This window comes from Psittacula echo (assembly GCF_963264785.1).
Source record: "Psittacula echo genome assembly, chromosome: 2".
In the NCBI taxonomy this organism is placed as follows: Eukaryota; Metazoa; Chordata; class Aves; order Psittaciformes; family Psittacidae; genus Psittacula; species Psittacula echo.
In genome coordinates, this window is record NC_137737.1 from 63,286,688 (window position 1) to 63,309,291 (window position 22,604).

The window sequence follows — 22,604 nt, forward strand, 5'->3', positions numbered from 1 at the left end:
TACTGTATACAGACAGCAATTCTAAGATGTCAAAAAGTTGCTCTCAAAATACTAAGCATGAAGGAGAGGCAGCTCTAAGCCAGACAGAAAGGTGGGTGCCAAGCAGTAGCACATCTTGAGGTCTGCATTCAGGGTGTGGAACAGCTGGGATCTCGCAGGGCAAAAAGTACAAGCAAGACTGACCAAGTTTTAGGAAATGCTTTTGCTTTCACACTCATGGCTGAGACTGCTCTGACACCCTTTGTGTTTTTATGTGCAATTCCATGACCAGTGTAACTTAGAATTGTTAATAGCTTTAGTGGTAACAGTATTGTCTTCAACTAATTAACACTAATTTTGTAGGATGCAGGTTTAACAGTGTTCACCAATTATCTATTAAACGACTTGAGCAGCAAGATGTGATGTTATTATTACCATTAGTCTGCTGACACATATATTTTCTCTCTTGCCTCCATCACAAACATCTAAAGTATTCTTATTTTAAATAATGCAAATCAGTGGAATAGCACAGAATTCTAAAGGCTATACTCCAAGATTACACATCCCAACTTACCTTCTTAGGAACTGTCTGAGAGAGGTTGTTTAAGGGGAGCTAAAAAAAAAGGCAAGATGAACAGCTTGGTGTATATTGTGTTCCAACATCTATATGGAGGCTTTATTTGCCCAAATAGCAAAAAAAATTAGATTTAAAAAAAAATTAAATGTGAACTTCATAAAAGTAGTAACTGGATGGAACTGGGAGCAGAGTACCTACAAACCTCTGCACAAGCAGTGTATTTGTAAGGGGAAAATAAATAGACTTTCCCTTTTAAAATGAAAATGGGCAAAACCAGTATATTCTATAGAAATTCCATTCTGAATGTACAGCTTCCACCAGTTTTGGTTTTTTCTGTCTGTGATCTCATGGTAACTTTATTGCATGTCAATGCATTTTGATTGCTTGAATTGTCAGAAAACCATTACACATTTGTGTATGCCTGCAGAGAGAAAGGCAGTCTTCTAAAAGATGCATCTTTCGATCAGTGCTTTTATTGTGCTTTAAGTCAGTTAGGTACAGGAAAAGGAGTCAATACAGTTCACAGAAGCCTCCCTGCGCAGAAGCTAGAGCTTGGAAAGCTTACTTGAGAATTTTCTCAAACAGCTGCACCAACACATTTCTGTACTGGCCTAATGCAACTACAGCTTGGTTGAAAACATCAGCATCCGTATCACACACTCAGCCTTCCTGGGTTTATCAACCAAGGTATGTGAGCCATTGTTTCTTCCACCAGACTGTTCAGTTTAGAGGTTTCTTACATCTCTACCTGCTTAGCAAAAAGCCTGAAAAAAAAAAAAACAACCCAAGCTAGAAACCTCAAAAACTTTACAAATCTCATTAGTTTTCTCACCTTCTCATGCCTTTTTATATCTGTAGTTGAAGTCACACACAGAGCAAGAACAACTGTTTAAAAACAATTACATAAAACTGATTTTAACCAAACTAGGATCACAGGCCTGTATAATTTTAATTTATGTACCTTTTCATTTCCATTTTTGACTCGTTAGTCCTGAGTGAAAATGTTCACTGCTACCATCTTTTCAATTCCTACCAATACAGTGATTTATCTGGTGGCACCTAAAGAGCTGCTACTGTATGTTACAGAGAGCTTAAAAAGCTCAAACAAGAAATACAGTTTGTGACCTGATTCAGAAGTATTTCATGCTCCCTCTACAGACTGAGAGAAACCAGCAGAGAACTATGCTCTGAGAGTTCAGAGGTAAGTGCTAAGAAAAATGCAAGTAGTGGGCATAAGACTTTTACTCCTTCCTTCAGTTCACCACAGGACACAAGTGGACACTGTGGTGCAGGCTAGTCCATGCTTTGTCTTGTCTTGGAGAGAAAAGGGAAAGCAGAGCCCAGCTTAGGAGAAACCAACAACTGGTCTGGTGCTTTTTACCAGCATGAGAAGCTGTTACACTGCAGGTGTATCAGAGATCGAGCACCAAGGTGTGTTACCAACAGGCTGCTTTTCCTGTTACTAAAACTGCATACCCTTTGGGACCTGAATTAATTGTTAAGGAATACCCAAGATAAGTAGCTACATTTCAAAGCCTGTTATTGCTCTTTTGAAATAACGGAAACATTATTTTTCGTTACTGTCAATCTAGAGGCAATGCTTCAGGACAGATGCAGGTATGCTTTTTGCTTTGGAAAATCTGTTCTCTGCAATTAAAAAGGGCCTTAAAAAAAAAAAAAATCATTAAAAAGGCCATTTTCAGGTGTTCTTTTTTTCTTTGACACTGGAAGTCAGATTCCTAAATCTGCAGCTCAGAACAAGAATTATTAATGAACACTGGCTGCTGCCATCCTTTAAGCTGAAAATACTGTTCTAAGAAAGGCCATTACATGAAGAAGTATTTGACAGAAATGCCCCCAAAATAAATACATGTATGCAATACAGAAAACTAATGGAACATATATGGGGTGTGAGGTAAGACTACTGTGAAAGCGTATCTCTCTTTTCCTTGGTGTTTTTCTCCTTTTGTATGTAAGCATTAAAAATCTCACCATAGTTTTTTTGGCATAAAATAATATATTAAATTAGCAAGTTTAGAAATTCTTGCAGTTTTCAGTACGGAAGAACAAATGGAAGTGTCCAAAGTCCACCTTGTAACAACAAAAGTCTCTTCATTCCTGTTCTATTGGTTTGTTAATGTGCTTCTATTCAGCCCAAATGTTTCTGTTTTAAGGTTGTTCTTTATGTCCACTCTTCCAGCTGCGGGTTGGGATTTTTTCAAAACTGCAGGAACCTAGGCAAGATAATACAAAACAGCCTGTGATTACATGAGAAGCTGCTCTATATGCAGCAGAAGGAAATACGTCTTCACAGAGGCCCAAACACTGATTTTTCTTCTATTAATTTTCAGAACACTGGCTCTGGCTCCCCCCTCCCTAATCCCTTTCAGTGTAGTTCTCCAAGCCAAAGTCAGTATGTGCTGGAGTTGGTTTTGAACAACACTTGAGCGTAATCCTGTTGGTTTTAGCCACAGTCAGCAATCCGCACAAACTCCTATCTGCCTTAATGGCAAGGGAGGGGAGGGAAGAAGGGGAGTTATCTGTCACTCCCCTTCTTTTATCACTTGTAGCAATTTAACTTTTGAATCCACTGGTACTTCCCTACTCTAGTTGTACTAGAGTACCACTAGTAGTCTACTGTACTCTAGTTACAAACAGAGTGCAGAACAGAGGTGGACAATACAGTCCCAAAAGCCTTGGGAGGAAATGGTAGTCAACAGGGAAAGTAACCCATGTAAAATCTTGCTAATCTGAAGATGGTCTCCTTGGAAATCTTCATACAGCTTGGTACAGTGGCATTCTAAAAATGCCATCAGCATCGATGGCAAAGACAGCTGGTGTGCATGTGAGATGCTATTACACACTTTGGATTGGGAGTCAGGACATCACAACAATTGGATCATTCTCTGGAGAGTTCCTACAGCTAGTACCTGTCCTTATCATCTTTTTATCTTTGCTTTCTTTCCACAAGACAGGGACAAGATCAAGAGTTATGTTAGAAGGCAAATTAGGGCTATTTCTACCATTAGCCTCAGTTTCCCTTGGACTGCCAGGTTAAAGTAATAGTGCTTCTCAAGGAACAGCTTGTAGCTTTGCTTCAACAGTGAGCAGTATCTTACTGCTCAGGTGTATTTTTGCCAGTGCTGGGGCTTCCCACCTCATTCAGCCCAGCTAGGGAGAACCTCCTCCTTTGCCTAGGAGCAGACACCGAGCTGAATTCTCCCTACTCGGCAGCCCACCCCTCTACAACGGCTTATTTCCCGCTGTATGTGCAGAGTCTGAAGCAGAAACCCAGCCAGCCATACGTACTTGAGGAGGTAGTGGAGGTTCTAGGTGCCGCCCAAGGAAGGAAAGCAAGCGTCGCCATATCAGACCACTTCCCAGAAACATAATCCCTGTCACCAGCCAAAATATCCTGGGGTCCTACCAACAGAACGTTCGCATTAGTCATAAAACTCTCTCTTCAGAAAAGGGATTATCCAGAGATAATCTCACACTCCCCACCAGAGTTCTCCTCCTTCATGGGAGGAAGTGGTAAACTCTCTACCATCAACAGCAAAGCCCTACCTTGGGAAAAGGGCTGTTTCGCAGCAAAACATTTTATTTAGGAATCACTCTGTTACTGTCTCATGCAGTTTTCCTTCCTTCATCAGGAAGTTTGAAAATTTAACCCTTCTATGTAATGGATTTGAAAAGAAAGAGTCTTTGCTTTGGTTAGTTTTGTTTTAAAGATAGCATGTGCAATTGTAAATTTGAACCCTTCCAGGTGTAAACGTGTAATTGACAGCAGAGTATTTCCTGTGGTGTGCTGGAAGTGCCCTGAGTACTTGCCAGGTACCCTTGTATCTGGAAGACAAAGCTGGTCCCCTTCAGAAGAACAGATGATCATTAAAGACAACTTAATACTGCTTTTACAGTCAGTCCTTATATAACCACAAATTTGTCTTCCTGTTTCTTTTCCACAAACATGACATAGAAAAAAGGCTGCTAAATTGTGCAGTTAGTCATACATAGTAATTCACCTACAAAAAAGTGATGGTATGAACGCATGAATCACCAGAGTAAATTATATTTGCACATTAATATAATAAACCTGGAGCTTTACCTATGGAAAGAAGTTGTACTGAATATAAAATACACTATAAAAGTAGGGCCCATGTATTATGTCACTGATAAAAGCCAACAGTTGCTCCTTACCTCTTCAAGAGATGACTCCAAGTTCATACCAAATGCAACTCCTATGAGTCCAAAGAGAGAGAGAGAAAAAGTCCCCATAGTCAGCTGCAAATTCAGTCTCATCATCACATTACGGTGGCTAAAGAAGGGAGAAACATCTGTAAGAGGAACCCAAGAACTGATTTGCTGCCCAAATTCTCAAATTCCATATGCACTAAAGCCAAACAGTGAAAGAGAGGAAGTCACGCTGGAATTAGACAACCCAGTGAGAAAGCTCATGAAACTACAGTATAAAGGGTAGCATCACTCACTTTATGGTGATTTATACACAGAGCATACACAGGTGTTTATACATAGAGTAACAGTAAATTTTCACAGAAATTCATGTTTTGGCACCATTAACTGGCTGGAATGTATATGTCCATATTCTCAAGAAACAAAAATTGCAGATGAATACACCTACAATGAAGTAGAATCAGTAAATGCTGCAGACTATAAACAAGCCTGTTTTGGAGAACTCCATATTCAGGTCTTCCCCAAATGGATTTTTGTGGTTTCCTAATGAGGCAGCCACCAATTGCTTATACAGGTAGCTCCCCAGTAAAGAGAAGAGCGAGCATTAAATGCTGACCTCAAAGACAGAATGGTAGGTGCTTACAAGTTCAAGGTATAATCATTTTTCAGTAAGAAAGCTGACTAGTAGTGAAAACTGTAGCATACAGAGCAAGAGACAATACTCACTCCAAAGTTATTCATTCTTGTTATCACCCCACAGAGTGATAACACAACTTGTGTTACCCAGCCAGACTTAAATAATTCAGGTTTTCTAAATTAAGAGTGAACTTTCCTGAATAAAATTTTATTTTGCCCCTATATTTGCAGGGATTTCCTTTAGCGTGTAGCTCCTCAGAAGGATCTAGGGGAAGCTTGGTTTCTCCTGCTACGGAAAACCAATGCCTACCTAGCTAGGGAGCTTTTCATACATACGAGTTAGGGTGTCTTGTTGTTTTGCTTTATCTAGTTCACTTGCAAGAAAAGTGTCATGCAGCTTCTTGTGCTGTGACTGCAAGTGCATTCGAACCCCCATGAAGACAGAATTCCTCAACTGTCCTTGTAGGTGGATTTGAGAAAGACTAGGCAACATTAAATTCTGCCCGGCTGTTGGCAGTCCAGAAGATAAGGTAGCTAACCTGTCTAGGTTGATAAAGATTATGCTTTCTGAGTCATCAATCAACAGTCTGAGTTCACGAGCTTCATTTGCAAGATCTTCTGCTTGTCTGTAATAGTTCTCCAGCAGCAGCTCCATTTCCTCTGCATGGTCAATCCCAGATATACTCTCCTCACTGTGAGCAACAATTTATATTTTTCTGGTTAGCTACACATGGTATAGAAGTGTATTACTGATGTGTTAACACAAGGCACGTACGAGCTGAAGGGAACAGCCAACAAGAGTGCTGTCAGATACTAGATCTCAAAATTCAATCTTTTCAGTGAGGAACTTCCATCAATACAAACAGTTTCAAATAAAAGGCATATTTTTCTATGTATCAGCTGATCAGCACAGGCAATTGATTATTTTGAGTAAAGTTAGCATTGGATGTGCTCAAGACATGCACAGCACCACAAATCTTACTTCTTCAGGTATTAAAAAGTTATAAAGTTACACTGATTTTATATTATTTATAAAGTTTATATTACCGTGTTTGTATTATTATTAAGCTATTATAAAGTGCTGACAGTTTTGACAGGATATGCTTAATTTCGTGGTGCCCTCAAGTGGTGGAAGCTGGTAACAGTACAGTCAACAACTCCAAGCCTAAAACAAGTCAACACACAATTACACAGCGAGGCAGATGTTTTAGAGGTATATTCAAAAAGTTTAGTTGTAAGGTGTTTCAGTTACACACAGTGATTACTGCATGTTCTGGATCATGAAACAGCTGAAGAATGAGCATCAAATGGAAGATGCTACTCTCCTAGGTGAAGTCTGTGAGAAACTAATCTTACTTCATGGTCCAGCTGCTGGTGCAGCAGCCTTCTCTGGGAACAGGTATGTATGTTTCTGGTGGTGTACTGGATTGCTGTGTAGATGAAAGCTGAGGCACCTGAGATCCACAAGAGCCTGGAAACTGGCAGCAAAGCCAGGAAGATTCTTCATCATTTTTTAATTTTATAGCATAACCTCACTTCTGCAGAGACTGAACCTTTTAAAGAATCTCCTCTTCGCACTGCTGTTAAAGGAACCTCTCTGAAATGGTTTTCCAAGAAACTAAGTGACATGCTTTAAGAATCAACACACATAAGCTCCCTGAGGAGCTTTAACAGAGCCCCTAGTTTCTGTCTTATACAGCAGAAGCTTTGAGTTAGCTAGGCTGATTTTAGAGCCCTTCTGACCTTGAGGTTTTTATTGCACGCAGAGACGAGTTGCAGACTTAAAAGTCTTAGAGCACTATCTGCTGTATTACAGATTCAGCTCAAGGTCCTACTTGATGAGTACCTTTACATTGGCTTCTCTGTGGATATACAAAGGGAAATGAGGCATATGGCCTTTGCCACCTGATTTGCTTTCATTAACTAGCCTCTATCTGTCTCACAAGTCTTTCAACAGTCTGCCATGCCTCTGCACAAAGATACAATGCTCAAATCATCTTGTCCTTCTGGGTTCAGCTCACCATTGCTGCTTCAAATGATCACTGATGGCACCTATATGTCTCACTGGCTTACTCCACGCCTTCTCAGACTTCTTGAGTTCAGCAAACACCACTTATCACCTGCATCAATCGTGGAGCCAAGAGCTGTCCACACACTGACTGCCTGCAGATGCGCTGCCACGGCTAGTATTTCCTGGTGTACCTTGCACACAGATCACCTCTGCACCCTGTAGCATGGCATAGCCTCCCACCACCACCTCTCCTTCCCTTGTGCAATGGTGTCTGAAAGAAAGGATGACTTCAGGCTTCTCCTGACATGTCTGTAAGGTTACTTTGGTAACTTTCCTAGATGTTCCCTATACGTTATCTACCATGAGGCAAGAAGAGAGCTGCCAGCAGATTCCATTAAGTACAGAGGAAGGCTGTGAGCAAAACCAGGATGAAGACCAGCTGCTGACTCAGGAGCAGCCCTGAATTCAGAGCCCTCCTGACATTGCTCCAGCAGATACACTAGAAATGCTAAACGTGTCCCACTTCTGGAATACCGAGTTTCTGCTGCACATTTAGACTAAGCTTTGCAGGACAAGAAACTACCTCCTGATTTCAAACACATGCTACTGTGTGAACACTACTAATATCCACATGCAGTGTGGTTACACAAAAGTAGCATTCAGCAACTTCACAAAGGATGCTGAAAAGCAGTTTTGGTTATCTGCTTAAACATAAAGCACGTCTGTATGCCCAAGATTTAAATACACTTCAACCCAAAACATACTGGGGTCTGGTACACATTCTCTTTTTGCTTTTTAGTTTTTGTTAAAGCAACTGGCACTGCTGCTGCTGTCTTTCACCAGAATTTGAGGGAGTGCAATAGGACTATTTCTGCATGTACACCCTTCCTTAAATGCTGCTCTTCAGATGCACAAGATTGCTTCAGGGCCTCTTTCCTTCAGGTTCTGCTGGTAAGCAAAAAGCTAGAAGAAAGGTGTTCAGAACACTTCTAACAAAGGAAGCCTGGTGTCTGACATATTTAAGACAAGCTTTAAAATGAGCAAAATTCTTCCAGAAAGTGTTAACATTTTTGCCTTTTCTCCTTCTGCCATCCTGCTCCCATCCCATTACATACTGGATGAGCTGGCCTGTTATGCCAAGAACTATTTGAAACTGCATAGTATAACTAGTGTTAATGCAATCCCTCTCTGAAATGGCAAATACAGTGATTCCTGAAGCAGCAAGCATTAGGGCTTTAAGAAATAAAAGTCTTTTTCTTTCTGCTTTTTGGCAGGGAACGCACAGTTTAGTGTTCAAGTTCTTCTAAAACAAATCACACTGTTAAAAAAGTATGAGGCTTCAAAATATACATACAATACTTGTGGATCAGTCCATTTAGATAGACAGAGCTCTTCTATTAATTCTTCTTCATCTAAGATCTCCAGAATTGTTTCTTTAAAAACTTTAAGATCTGTTTCCAGTTCTGACAAGCTGAAGAAAGAACAGGCAAAACAGGTCAAGTAATCCTCACTGGCACCAGTGCACAAAGGTAATCTTTAACTGAGTCTGCCAGCCAGCACCCTTGCCTGACAAGACTGTCCAGGGAAGACTTCCTTGCAGGGTTCTAAGAACAACTTCAAAAAATTCCTTACAGGCCATACACTTCAGCAGTAGCAGTGATCTGTCTGGGGACCAGTGAGCTACAGACACACACTGAAAGAGATTCAGATGTGTTTTCTGGATATATTCCTAAGCTAGAGGAAACAAGCACTCTATGAGCATGTAGCAAGCATATACCAGAGGGGCTAATACAGAAGGGTACCGGTATATGAGAACTAGTAACCTTAAAGCACAGATCCAAAGGCTAATCTTGTTTTACATTACAGGAAACATTTTCATGATGTTATTTTGTTCTCTTAGGTATTATTTTGTTCTGTCAGATGCTATTTAAGAAGCTCAACTGTATTTATGACAACTTGGAATAGGCTTCCCTTTTTCTATTTTGCCCCATATCACTCATCTTTCATATACCAATTTTTACATTTAGAAATAAGATACACAACCCAGCATTACAGTTATCTAGAAAATTAATATTAGATACCATTTTTCTAACATTTCACTGCACATAATTTTCCATGGTCGTCTTCTCAGCTCTTCACGGCTTACTCTTATTTACCTCTTGCCATTTTGCAGGAGAATGTGTAGTTTACTCCTATCCACAGACAAAAGCTTGGGGTCCACTAGAGCTTCCAGTGTCTCAAGGATTTGAGGCTGCAAACTGTTAAGTCTCCCCTGTAGTCTGCTGATCTAGGTAACAACATGATCCTTCATAAGAATTAAAGCAATCCCTTTAGAATGACTTGGACTACTGACTCCTGTCTCTGCACACAGAATTCACAGTAACAGGCAGTTAACACAATCTGCTCTCCAATGCCCAGGAAATACTTGCTATAGAGATATCACTTACAAGATAAAGCCAGTGCAAAATACAGTATTTTATAATAGAGATTTGCACTAAACTGAAACCCAGTGACAACCACAGCAATAAGGCAGATAAAGCTAAAGCACTATTTGCCTAGAAATGCCATATTAGCATTAGCAAGCACAGATTTTAAAGGATATCTAGAAATCATTATCTGACTCCTGCCCAAGAGGCCAAAAACCTCAGAAACCTCAGCGTGACTTCCATTTCAGCTACAGCATGTCTCTAGAAAGGTACTCTGTCTTGTTTTTAACTGTCCAAATGATGGTGAAGCCATCACATCCAATTAGCGCTTTCTTGGGAAAGGAATGGAAACACATACACACAAACCCATAAAAACTAAAGTAACAAAAAACAAACCAAAAAGCGCTCCTACCATAAGTGCAGAATACGTATGCAAATGTGTATGTATAAATAGTAACACAAAAATAAAACCATACTGTCCTTTCTATGAAGCAACAACTTCAGAAACTGTTTAAATCAAAATGAGACAGCTCACCCGGTATTGCAGGATTGCTTCTATGGCTCGGAATTCAAAGGGCAGGGAATATGTAACCAGCTGACCTTCCCCAGCCAGCTGAGATGCTAGTTCCTTGAAGAGCCAGTGTTCCAGGTTTAAATTACGATAATCTAGTATCAGAAGAAACTCTGGTGTTATGACAGCCTTCAAGAACTGAAAAAGACAGTACATAGAAGAGTCTGAAAAACCACCTCTTTCAAGATATTTTGTAACTGTGTAGCACATTTGATAATTTAGGCTCTGATAAAGCCATTCTTCAAATGTCTTTCCAGGCAGGAAAATAACAGAATCTCATGGTAACTGCAAACTAATACATTCCCTATGGTTCAGACACAGCACTGTGCCAGTGGTGGAATGATTGAGCAGAAGCTCCGTGTAAGCCTTTACTTCTATGACAACATTAGTAATGTTTCTCCTGTCATTAATATGTACTGTTGGTGAACCCATACCTCTGATTGCTAGGCAGAGCTCCAAAGACACATTTACTGCTGTACTGCACCTCATAGAAAACTGGTATTAAAAGAACTGTGCAAGAAAATGCAAGTGCAAGGATAAGACATGGTTCAAGTTTACACTCAACTACAGGGAAAATATCACCTCCATTCTCAAGATGATCCTGTTGTTCCTAGTTGCTATGCTCATTAGGTGCTGGAATCTTAGATCTCGAGCTTGAAGACCCAATTCCTGGTACAATTCTGTTTTCTTCTTTTCTGTCAGAAAAATATATTAAAGTGGAGACATTTAGGGAACAAGCATGTATGCTCTGAAACGACATTTTATTGTGTTACTAAGTCCCATAGAAGGAAAGAAAAAGCTGTTATCTTTAAAACAGTTTTCCTCCCATTGATTCCTCAATATACGAAGTCTGTAAGACTGCATCTTAAGTGGGAAGAGAAAAAAATCAGATATAAGTGAAAAAGTTGGCCATGAAAATTAACTTCATGCCAGAAACGAAGAGACTCATTTGAGAAGTCTCAAAGGAAGGAAATACAAGGTGAGGAAAGCTGCATGTTTGTTAAAAAGGTAAAAGACAAAGTAAAAATGACCATCTGTTAGAGATGGTATATGTTATTTTCAAAATATTACTTAAAAATGTGTAAAAATTGTAACAGTAAAGATGCTATGAAGACCAATAGAAGGCAGCAAAACAAAGAACACGTTGCAACATCCTACACAAAAGTATCCCAAATACAATTTTCTATCTCATGCAAATTGCCAATTGGGCTCTTCTGTATTGGACAAGGAAAAAAGACAAAAACTAACCAAAACTGCAAAGAAAACTCACCAAAATAGGTAGCATTTCCCTCTTTGTCAAGCTTCATCTAAAGGAATGGAAAAAAAAATACATTTTTTTCACAGAACCACTGTATGTCAAAAAATCAATTTCTAAAACTGTTTGCACTTGCCTAAAGTCAAATGGAATATACATTATGAAGAAAAACCAACCTTCACTCTCTTCACAGTTCACCCCAATTGAGAAAAAGTTGCACCAGATTGCCACACACCAAATACTCGTGTCATCTATATGACCATGTTCCTATGTAAACCTTGGGAAAAAGGTAATTTACAGAGGATCAGACTTAGAATAAACTATTTCAGTCAGAAGGAACCTGCAACAATTACAGAATCCAACTGCCTGACCACTTCAGGGCTGAACAAAAATTAAAGCCTGTTATTAAGAGCATCGTCTACATGCCTCTTTGACATGGACAGGCTTGGAGCATTGACCACCTCTCTAGGAAGCCTGTTCCAGTGTTTGAACACCCTCCTGGTAAAGAAATGCTTTCTCACATCCAGCCTAAACATACCCTGGCATAGCTGTGAACCATTCACACATGTCCTGTCACTGGACACCAGGGAGAAGAGATCAGAGGAGCATCTTACATTCTAGATCACAAATTTTGCTATATCCTTTGCAGCAATCTAAAAAATTTACAAATACAATTTTACAAGTGAAGAGTACCACAAATTGGGTGGTTAGGCCTTGTGCCCATGTCAAGTACTGCATTAATATGCTATTCAGCTAGTAACCTACACCTAAATCCTTCTTATCTTAGCACTTCTCATTGAGATTTTTCATGTAACACTTGTATCTCATAGGGTAAAATTATTTCACTGGAAAAACTGCAATGTCAGGTTTAATCAGAAAGTTTGCCGTTTTGCTCATAAACCATGTAGCTTAATTCCATATTACTGGCTTTAAAAATAACTTTCTGTGAATTAAACATACATACGCACACATCCCAGTAGAGCTGCAATAGGGGCATACATGGCCACAAGGACCTACGTGCATGCACCTTGTTGCAGAATGACTGCTTTTCATTCCAACAGAAGGCCTTCCCTTCCCTCATATGCACTAATAATGTCAATCAAGAAGTGTGCAAATGATTTTCAGATTAACTGTTTTAAAAGAATATATATAGACCTTGTTTTTCCCAAAATTGTCTGCTTAGAATTGCAGCCACCAAAACCCAGGATTAATATTTCTAAAAGGCATTAGCAAGCCTTGACAAGCTTAACAAGAAAGCTTCTGGCTGCAGCACTTCCAAGAATTGACCTGCCTTCACAATTAAAGCAAGAGAACTTCCAGCAGATACTGGATCTTAGAAAAACATCTTGACAAACACTGAATGGAATCACAGAATAGTTAGGGTTGGAAAGGACCTTAAGATCATCTGCTTCCAATCCCCCCTGCCATGGGCAGGGACACCTCACAATAAACCATGTCACCCAAGGCTCTGTCCAGCCTGGCCTTGAACACTGCCAGGGATGGAACATTCACCACTTCTTTGGCAAGCCTCTGCCAGTGCCTCACCACCCTAACAGTAAAGAACTTCTTCCTTTATATCTAACCTGAACTTCCCCTGTGTGAGTATAAACCCATTACCCCTTGTCTTATTGACACAGTCCCTGATGAAGAGTCCCTCTCCAGCATCCTTGTAGGCCCCCTTCAGATACTGGAAGGCTGCTATGAGGTCAAGTCAGAATAACTTAAACCAACAATTGAGAACTACGGATGTCTTCTGAGAGATGAAATTTATCTGCTCTTATGATACTTTAAAGAAAGAGTACTATCATCTTGCACAAGCTGCCCTTGCTGGTGGAAACTCCTGCATGTACTTACCACTGCAAAAACAGGTGCCACGCTAGCTAAGGTGGCTTGGGAAGGCTCTGTCGGGACATGTTGATAAAGTTTACCTGGAGAAAGACAAGAGACATTTCTATTTATGTTTTCTAGCACGCTGCATTTTGCCTTTAATGATGCAGTGCCCTGCTACAAGCATGTGCATTAACCACTGGCACAGAAACTAAGCAGCACCGGTAGTGAGAAGGCCCCCACGAACCTGACACCCTCCCGGCAGGGGGCCGATACGGCACCGAGAGTGCAGCTACTGCCGGTTTGGTTTCCCGGTCCCCGGCCGGGGTGTCACACTCTCTCTCCCCCTCCCTCCCTCCCTCCCCGCCTGCGAGACCACACACAGAGTCCTGCTGGGGCGCACAGCGGCGGGAGCAAGGGGGACTAAGGCCCAGCGGTGCCTGCCCCAACCCACCCTAGCCCCGCCGCTTACCGGCCCACCGCAGCCCCCGGGCGCACAGCGGCACGGCTACGACCGGGGGCCGGCCAGGGCCTGGCAGCAGCCCCAGGGCGGCCCTCAGGCGGGACCCGCCGCCCGCCGCACCCGCCCAGCTGCGGGCCGTGCAGCAGCAGCGACAGCTCCGCGCGACCCCGCGAGGGCGGCGCAGGGCGCGGGGGAGCAGCCCCGTGCGCAACATAGGCGCGTAGCGCCCGCACGATGCGGGACAGCACAGTGCGGCCCGGCCCGGTTTCCAGCGCGCAGCCGCGGCGAGGGAGGAGCCCAGGCTGAAGGACCATTACGCAGCCTGGGAGGAGTGAGGCCTGTGGTGGTTCTGCGGAGGGAGCCGGGACGGGTGATGTGCCCCGGCATACGGGTACTCCTAATTGAGCTGTAGGTCGCACCCCGGTAGAGCTGGTAGCGGAGTGGTGGGCTCAGCCACACTCTGCGGCACCCAGCCTGTGCCTGCTGGCTGCTGTCACCGCGGCGTGTGGGGCCTGCTCCGACCTCCGGGAATGTTTGTAACGGGCGTAAACCATGCGGTGGTGGCAACTTTTACTGTGAGGGTGGTGAGGCCCTGACACAGGTTGCCCAGAGAAGCTATGGCTGGCCTGTCCCTGGCAGTGTTAAGAGGCCGGGTTGGACAGGCCTTGGAGCAACCTGGCCTAGTGTGTGGTGTCCTGCCTGTGGCAGAGGGGTTGGAACTGTATGAGCTTTAAGGTCTTAAGCATATATGAGTAGACTGAGGCCATTGAACGTTTTTAGTTTGTGGGTACGCATGCCTGAATGCAAATGTCCCACTTTATAATTAATAAAAAGCTGTAATTAAAAGCTTACATATTTTAGCTCAAGTTTCGTTTAATCACAGCAGGTGGCAGTATGTACTAGACCGTTTTAATACTCCTGGATGTCAAGAGATACTTAAAATTTGGAAATACCAGACAGCTCAGAACAAACAAGAGGAGAGAGGAAATAAACACACACTGTTGCTGGCATCTAACAGCAGCTTATGTTGGCTGTGCATGGTTGGAATGCAAAAGCTTGGGAAGCATCTGAAGAGTATCGGCCAGAAATTTACATTTAATGAACTTGCAGTAAGCTTCACACAGCTGACATTTCACACTCTTCAGTAAAAAAGGGAAAAGATACCAGGTTGATATATTTGTTTTCCTTTGTCCATCTGTTATTCTGGCTGCTTATACAACAAGCATGTTAGAAATAAGATGACATAACTTCACACCAAATATATATTGATTTGAACTTTGATATGTATGCTGTAATAGGCCAGTATGTCAGTGAGTATTGGTATTGTATCTCATTACAGCTGCATTATCAGTCATCATCATAATTGCCTGGAAGGGCAGACAATAACCAGACATCACCTCAGTCTTCAAAGGTGAAGGCAACAGACTGGTGTGAATTGGCAGCCAGGGCTAAGTTATGAAGCACAGACAGAATGTCTAATTTTATACTGCTGCTGAGAAAAGATACCTGGAGATCTTAAACTGCCATCTATTTATTGCAGCTCTAAATACCAATGATCTGCTTGTTGCTTCTGCTGTACACAAGTGCCAGGTACTTGGTCTGTCCTGCAGTGCCAACCGCTGGGAGCAGTTTGCTGTATCTAATAAAAAGTTAATCAGTCAAGCTCATCTGCTGTTTGTTGAAGAAGCTCATTACCACAAACAGGCATGATGGCTGCCCTCTGTTCTGCTGAGAGAAGCTAGCTCACGCACAGGCTCGCTTAGCCCTGAAACTGCTATCCAAAACACAACTATTCATGAGCCTGAATGACGTGAGCAATTAGTTCCACTGCCGTCTGAATGCCAATGCAGACATGAGGGACTGGTCCGACTGCAGCTGGGGTATGTGGAAGAGCAGAAACACCAAAGAAAACCACAGAATGAGAAGGAAATCACAGGTGTCATCAGAGGACTCCTCATAAATCTCTGCTGAAAACCTTAGAGAACTTTGGGGAGAATTGTGGTAGAAAGGCATATAGATGTCTGTCTACGGAGAAATCACCTCCCTACTGTATGATTTGTACATTTAATCAGTCCTGTTTATATACAGTGACATGCCTAAACCTATTACCTGTTTCTTCTCCTAAAATATGTTCACAGGAGAGCCATTTTACAAACAAACAAACAAACCCCACAAACAACAAAACACAAACAAAAAGCAGATTAACCAGAAAAACGTAAGCTTGCTTCCAGACAGTAGATGAGTGTCTAGTGGATGATGAGTGCAGCTGAATAATTAGAGAGAAAAGGCGCCATGGAAAACTTTATAACATATTTAGAATAATTTCTATTGCATGAATGAATCAGGAACACTCCATTGATAGTGTCAGGTGCCTTGATCACAGGTGGCTCCCATTACACACTTAGAAATCTTTGCCTAGAGAGCATGACTTCACTTCCTATACAAAGACCACATGAGAGATATTTTTTAACTTTTTACCTCAGGCTAACCCCCTGGAATGTGCTTCTCCATGGAGAACTATTTCCTCATGTGCCTCTAAGGGTTTGCAAAAGCCTTTTTCCTAGGTAACCCTTTATTATCTCAGCTCTCTCAAGAATGGTTAGAACTCTAGACGTGTCATCAAAAGCTGTAGCTTCAACTAAGATTAATGCTTTATTTAAGGAAAAATAATTCATCCTGGTACTCTAAGGAGGTTTTGATCTTGCAGTTATAGAAGAATGTGAAATTGCTATGACATGGGTTTTAAAATTTACAAGTGCCCAACTGCATCAGTATTTTGTTTCTTCCAGTTAGTGCATGTGTCTGAAAGTTGAACTACCCAGTATTTATATACATTAAACTGTCAGTTCAGACAGTCCAGTCACCCCAGAATTACAACTGGGAATAAAGTGGCTGCTATTGCTTAGTCTGATTTTTAGATAAACTGCACAAAGGTGTAATTATTAAGTGTGAGTCTCAGGGCTGTGTACAATAGAACAAGCTGAATTTTGTTCTCTGTATTTAGAAACATGTTGCATTCTGCCAGTCTTCAGCACTAAGTCATGTTCCTGTCTTCATGACCTCATGTTTTGCTGTCACTGAGCCTTGTTGCCAGGGACCTGCAGCAGGCTGCAAAATCGCTCCTGGTCCTGAGATGCCAGAGACCTCACAGCATTTTGCTGCAGAAAAAGTGACCCTATTTGATGCTATGTCACTATGCTATGGCTCTGTTCTCATGTAATCCCCCAACGTGTGCTCATTGACTTCAGGTCCATCATGTGATCCTGACACTTGACCTGACCGACGTGGCCTCATGCATCAACTCCAAGTAAGATGAGATGTCTGACATTGCTCCATCACAAAGAGATTATGTGTCTCTGCATTTATATTAATTGCATCAGTGGGTTCAGCAGCTTGCCTCGTTACTGTGGAGAATGTGACAGGAGACTGCTTAGGAACTGAAACAATAGTGGGGATAAGCGCTCCAGCCCTGCAAAGGCTAGAAAGAGAAGATTCTCATGAATGAAGGCTGCTATGAAGCTGAAGTGCTTGAGTTTTTCTTAGCTTTTGGGCAGTGGTTGCACTTAGGCAAGACAGAAAACATGCTAACCTTGGAAATACTCTGGATTTGTTTTGTTTTGTTCCTATCACTGGAGAAAATAAAATGTTTCATCCTGAAAAGACTTGTTGGAGATAATGGGCCCATTGTGCACTAGACAGTCATGGTTGCTTTTCAGGGGCTGAATTTCAAGGTGGTGCCTTAAGAACAGGAAAACAGTGAGATTCCACAGCAGCACTAGTAAAGGAACAGAGGGCAGAAACGCAAGCAGCTGAATTTGAAAGATGAAGTCTTTATGAGGCATTGCTATCAGATATGGAAAGTTTAAACTATGGACAAGATTCTGCATTGCAATTCTGCAAAGTATTTATAATGTGCTCCCAGTTTTGGACAAAGATTTTGCGCACCAGTTCCAGGATGCTTTAGGGCTCTGGTATCATTCAGCGGATGTTTTATTGCAATCCACAAAAGTGACTGTAAATAGTATGGCTATAGGTAAAGACCAACAGTACTCTGGAGTAGCTCAAGTGTCAAAATGGATGCACAAGTAAAATACTCAGTGGCTTATACCTATGCCAAAGACAATGTGTAATTGCAAATTAGGCCTAAGATCACCTTAAGTGGTAGAATCTGGCACAAAATAGTAGACAAATAGTTGGCATATCACTACTTGACTGCAGAATGGTGTGAAGGTCATCAGCATTTTTGGTTTTTAAACATAAGCATATTTTTAATGTATTTTTTCATTTCAGGTTGCAACAGATCAATGTTAAACAGTATTAATTTGCAGATGGTAAATGTTTGGTTCTCCCCTTTATTAGAGAGAAGCAAACCAGCAGCAAGTACAGAAATTTAACTGTTAACCAGTAACAGCATATTTGACTTCCCTCACCCTGAAATTGCTTTCTGTAATGCTTAACTGCCCTGTTGTAACTCACAGCAGGGGGGTAATTTTCCCATCAAAGGAAGCAAGATAAAAGGGAAGAAAAATTTTTTCCATCACGTGTGTTAAAATCCATTTGGAAGAACAGTCGTTACTGTACACTAAGCAATTCCAAGTAGGAAGATCTAGACCAGTTATAGTCTTGCGACAACAAGTGGGGAAACGGGGCTGTTAAAGGAATTCAGTTTGAATTTAAGGCATTTTCTGTTTATTTTCTCTCAGGTTTCATGGCTTCTTGTACCCAAGCTGTGGCAAAAATCCAGTGGAATCAAAGTCTCTGTATTTTATTATGCAGCTTCCTGGAAAGAGCAAAGCAGATAGCATTAAAAAGTAGGCCAAAAGGCATGTCCCAAGCATGCCTAAAGTGTTGTCAAGTAAACAAAACTTATCTGTAGTCACAATTTTGGTGGTCTGGACACACCAGAGACTCACCTGTACATTGAGTAAGCCTGTAAGACCCATTCTTGATTGATTTTTTACAAATTTTATTAATCTGAGATTAAACAGGCCTACTATTCTGATAATGCAATATCCAAAATTACTTCTCAAACACTGGACAGTCTGGAGATGTTTGGCTGACAATTAGCAAGAAAACGCAGCTTCAAGTGGATCATTTGTTTACAAAGTTTTTTTAATAGTTTAAGATTTAAATGGTATCAGTATGATTTCATGATCCAATATATTTATCTGTGAAACCTAAGGAAGTCTTTTGATATTGGCAGCCATTGGATCTGGTTCTTAATAGGTATAAAAATGTGGGGTTTATACATGCTATATCATACCTACTATGTAGAATTATAGAAATTGACTTAAGAAAGACTACAACATAATCTCATTTGACTTTACATCATGTTCTTTGAATCAGGTGTGTTACTTTACGATTTGTTGTCCACATTTACATTTTGTTAAACCACGACATTTGTCTATTGTTTTTGTTTCATTTTGTTGATGTATTTTTGTTAAAAATAAATTGTGCCCGAGGATATTCTTCTGATTTATCAGGCTACTGTTCATGTTGTATTTCAAATTGATCTTGGTTTAGTAGGGCAAATCATCGCTGAGTCTCATTAACTGAAATTTCCCAGACAGAACTGCAGGTTTGAGCCAGCTCAGCAGGAGTGATATTACTTCTTGTGACTGATCCTGGATGCTTAAGAGAACAAATTATAGCAGACTTACTCAACCAAAGAATAACAGGGAGTACTGAAAAGCCTTCAAATATTCCAGTGCAAATAGCGAAATAAAATTACCCAGACACAGGGGGAGTGCAGCTTAGTTCTGTTACTAACAAATTTTGCCCATTCAGATGGTAGAATTGGGAAAAAGCACCCACACCGTGTCCACATTTACCTATCATCTCAAAAAAATGTTCAGAGGACATCATGTTAGTTGGCATACTGTCTGCAAATATATGCAATTAATTTTTATGGTCCAAGAACCTAATTTCAACCCCACTGGTATTTCTTCCCCTGCAAAATCATGGCCCAGCTTTATTTCTGAGTAGCAGGAAGTGTAAACAGCAAATAGCAACAGGTGACCTGCAGCAAAGATCCAATTTTCAGGTGGGATTTTTAGTAACTGACAAGAAGTAAAGAAAGAATAACAGCAAGTATGACTTTTCAGTGGTTCGTTTGCTTCATGCATGGACCTTCCCGCACACACACGTGGGAATCATTAGATGTTAATCATGAACGAAAGGCAATTATCAGGCACCAAGTAACTAAATCTCCAGTGGAGAAAGCATGTGTCAGATTCAGCAAGGGAATATGCAGAAGCAGCCAGGGCAGAGTGCCTGAAGCAGTCACTCCTGTGAGCCTTGCTCTTGCCTCCACGCCGAGGCACCTGCCTAGCGTTTTCGTTACCTTGACCTAAAAGGTCTATTAAAAGTCTGTTTTATTCTTGAGAAGGAAATAACTGACCCCTTTAGTAAGAAACCCCAAGAAGTGCTGGCCAGGTATGAATGAAATAACGTGGTTTTCACCCACCCTCCTCCTCTGCCGGCCGCAGACTCAGCCTGCCACCACCTAACTTCCGGTTCATCACGGCGGGGCCAGAGCCCGTCAGGGACAGACTTGCGAGTGGTTAATCCTGTACTCACCAACGCCATGCGAAGGACGGCCCCTCCGCGGCGGCGCGGGGGACTGTCACCGGCGGTTAACGGCGTTTACCGGCCGCTCGCCTGTGTGGAGCCGCCATCTCACGGCAGCTCCGCCTCGCCTGGTCGGACCCGGCCACCGCATTCTCCCTGCCCGGGCTCGCTGTGGGAGCGCTAAGCCGGCTCAACGTTCTACCTCCGCCGCCGCTCCCTCTGAGGGCAGTGCAGTGGCCGGTATCTTCCCCTGTGGCAGGGAGCCCCAGCGCGCTGCAGGGCGACACGCCAGTCAGTAGGCAGCGCCTGAGCTGCTGGGGAGGAGGCAGAGCGGGGACTACCCACTCTCGCTCGCTCATGTGCGGAGCCCTTGGTCCCTTTATGCTCTGTCCCCATTGCCCCTGCGCCTTTCGCCGTGCCTCTAGACACGACGCCTCCTCGTTCTCCTTCCCCCAGCCACCGCCCGGTGAATTACTAAGCCGTGCTTTGTGCGGTGACTCTGGGTCCGTCAGGCTTCTACCAGGCTATCGCCTGGCTGGGCAAGGGGGAGGACGAACAAACGCGGGATAAAGTTCCCCGTGGAAACCAGGGTATCAGGGGCAAGTCGCTTCCCGTAATGGCAAGGCTGGAGGATAAATACCCTGGGAGGCCGTAGGTCCCCTGCAGTCCATTTTCCAGCTGTGTAGGATCTACCTCCATGCAATGTTGTTTTGTTTTTGTTTTTTGCCCGAGTTAGTGAAATCGGCATTAACCTCCCCAGGTGCGAGGGAGCAGCAGGAGCTGGTTGCCACGGAGGAGCCGCTCTCGAGAGGCTGAGCTGAGCTGTGCCGCAAGCCCTGGGGAGGTTGTGGTCCCTCCCCGCGGCGCCGGGCTCCCTCCTCTGCCTCCTTGGAGGTGGGCCCTGGTGCCCAGGCCCGGCCTGGGTGTGTGCGCTTCACCCCTGACAGTGAGCTTGACAGGGCAGAGGTGAGAGGGTTGCTCGAGAAGGAGTCGTCTCCTGAGTAAACGGGTGCAGGCATCGGGAGGTCCGAAGCCACTGAGCATGACTAGTACTGGCACGAAGGGGTCGTGGCTCTCGCAGCCGACGGTGAAGAGCTTGCTGGTGTATCGCAACGGGGACCCTTTCTTCCCGGGGCACCGTATTGTCATCAGTGAGAAGAAAGTGTCCAACTTTGAGGTGTTCCTGAAAGAGGTGACAGCTGGGGTGAAGGCACCTTTCGGAGCTGTGCGTAACATCTATACCCCCCGGGGTGGGCATCGTGTCCAGCAGCTGGAGGAGCTTCAAAGTGGAGAGCAGTATGTGGCTGGTGGCAGGGAAGCCTTCAAAAAACTCAAGTGAGTGGCTGAAAAGTAATATAAGATTTGTATGGAACTTGAATATCAGGATTTGGGGTTTGGCGCTGTGGTGTTACTTTAGAAGGCTCCCACCCCCTTTATTAGGCATTGCAGAAAGAGGACTTAAATGACTGCATCCCAAGGCGAAAGGAAAGGTGCTTGTAACAGATAAAACTGCACAGGAGCTGCAAGCCACAGAAAGGCTGCTGCAGCCATCAGTCACATAGTGCCATTTCATTGACATGATGGTAGAAAAGGAGAAACAGCCTTTTAACTTGAAGGACATGCAGCAATGGCATGATGTTGTGATATGTGTGCTTAACTGAGGGGTGACTGTCAGTATTCGTGCTCAATGGTAAGAGGGAGAAAGCTACAGAAAGGTGGAGTCTTGTCAGTCCTGCTCTGAAGCTGATGAGCCTGGGAATTTAATTCCCAACACTTTCTTGCTTATTTTATAAAGTCTAAACTATTTTACCTAGCTATCCACCTCTCTGGGTAGGTATATAGACTTTTTATGACCAGAATATCTGAGTCCCTTCTGTTACTTAAAAGATGACTGCTTTCTCTTCCCTCCCTTGACACCCAGAATTGAGATGACAGTTTCTCTGTTTTCTAATCAGTGACTAGGAGAATACTGTAGAGGAGATCTGGGCTTTTAGGTGTGGCTCCTGAGTGGCTCTGCATGTGATCAGTAATGGTTCTTAATTCTGACAGTGAATTTCTTTATGGGCATTTTTCTTACAGTTGAATTAAAGAAACCCAA

The 22,604-nt window shown here is 42.7% G+C and overlaps 2 protein-coding genes and 1 long non-coding RNA gene across 6 annotated transcripts in view; 2 read left to right on the forward strand and 1 right to left on the reverse strand.

Moving 5' to 3' along the window:
- Positions 1-924: 924 nt before the first annotated feature.
- On the reverse strand, positions 925-14,242 carry MRS2 (magnesium transporter MRS2). 4 transcript variants are annotated; one of them, XM_080639436.1, is made up of 12 exons: positions 13,946-14,240; positions 13,501-13,574; positions 11,662-11,698; positions 10,974-11,086; positions 10,356-10,529; positions 9,551-9,681; positions 8,749-8,865; positions 5,923-6,075; positions 4,754-4,871; positions 3,866-3,979; positions 2,648-2,790; positions 925-1,320 (listed from the first exon to the last, which is right to left on the reverse strand). In XM_080639436.1, exons 1-11 carry the CDS (start codon positions 14,148-14,150, stop codon positions 2,680-2,682), a joined length of 1,347 nt encoding a protein of 448 aa, XP_080495562.1. In that variant the 5' UTR covers positions 14,151-14,240; the 3' UTR covers positions 925-1,320; positions 2,648-2,679. The 4 variants fall into 4 exon arrangements, with proteins under 4 accessions (XP_080495562.1, XP_080495564.1, XP_080495561.1 ...); XM_080639435.1 differs by having other exon boundaries at positions 926-2,790; XM_080639437.1 differs by lacking the exon at positions 925-1,320 and having other exon boundaries at positions 2,677-2,814; positions 13,946-14,241.
- On the forward strand, positions 14,197-19,413 carry LOC308232992. Its single transcript, XR_013958933.1, has 3 exons — positions 14,197-14,327; positions 17,185-17,243; positions 18,640-19,413. It is a non-coding gene; the product is annotated as an uncharacterized lncRNA (long non-coding RNA).
- Positions 19,414-21,548: 2,135 nt separating this feature from the next.
- The window catches only part of DCDC2 (doublecortin domain containing 2), a gene marked incomplete at both ends in the record, with an annotated part of 63,012 nt that continues 61,956 nt past the window's right edge, over positions 21,549-22,604 (forward strand). The window contains 1 exon segment of the mRNA XM_080609662.1: positions 21,549-21,841. Within this exon segment, the coding sequence (XP_080465788.1) occupies positions 21,549-21,841 (293 nt within the window).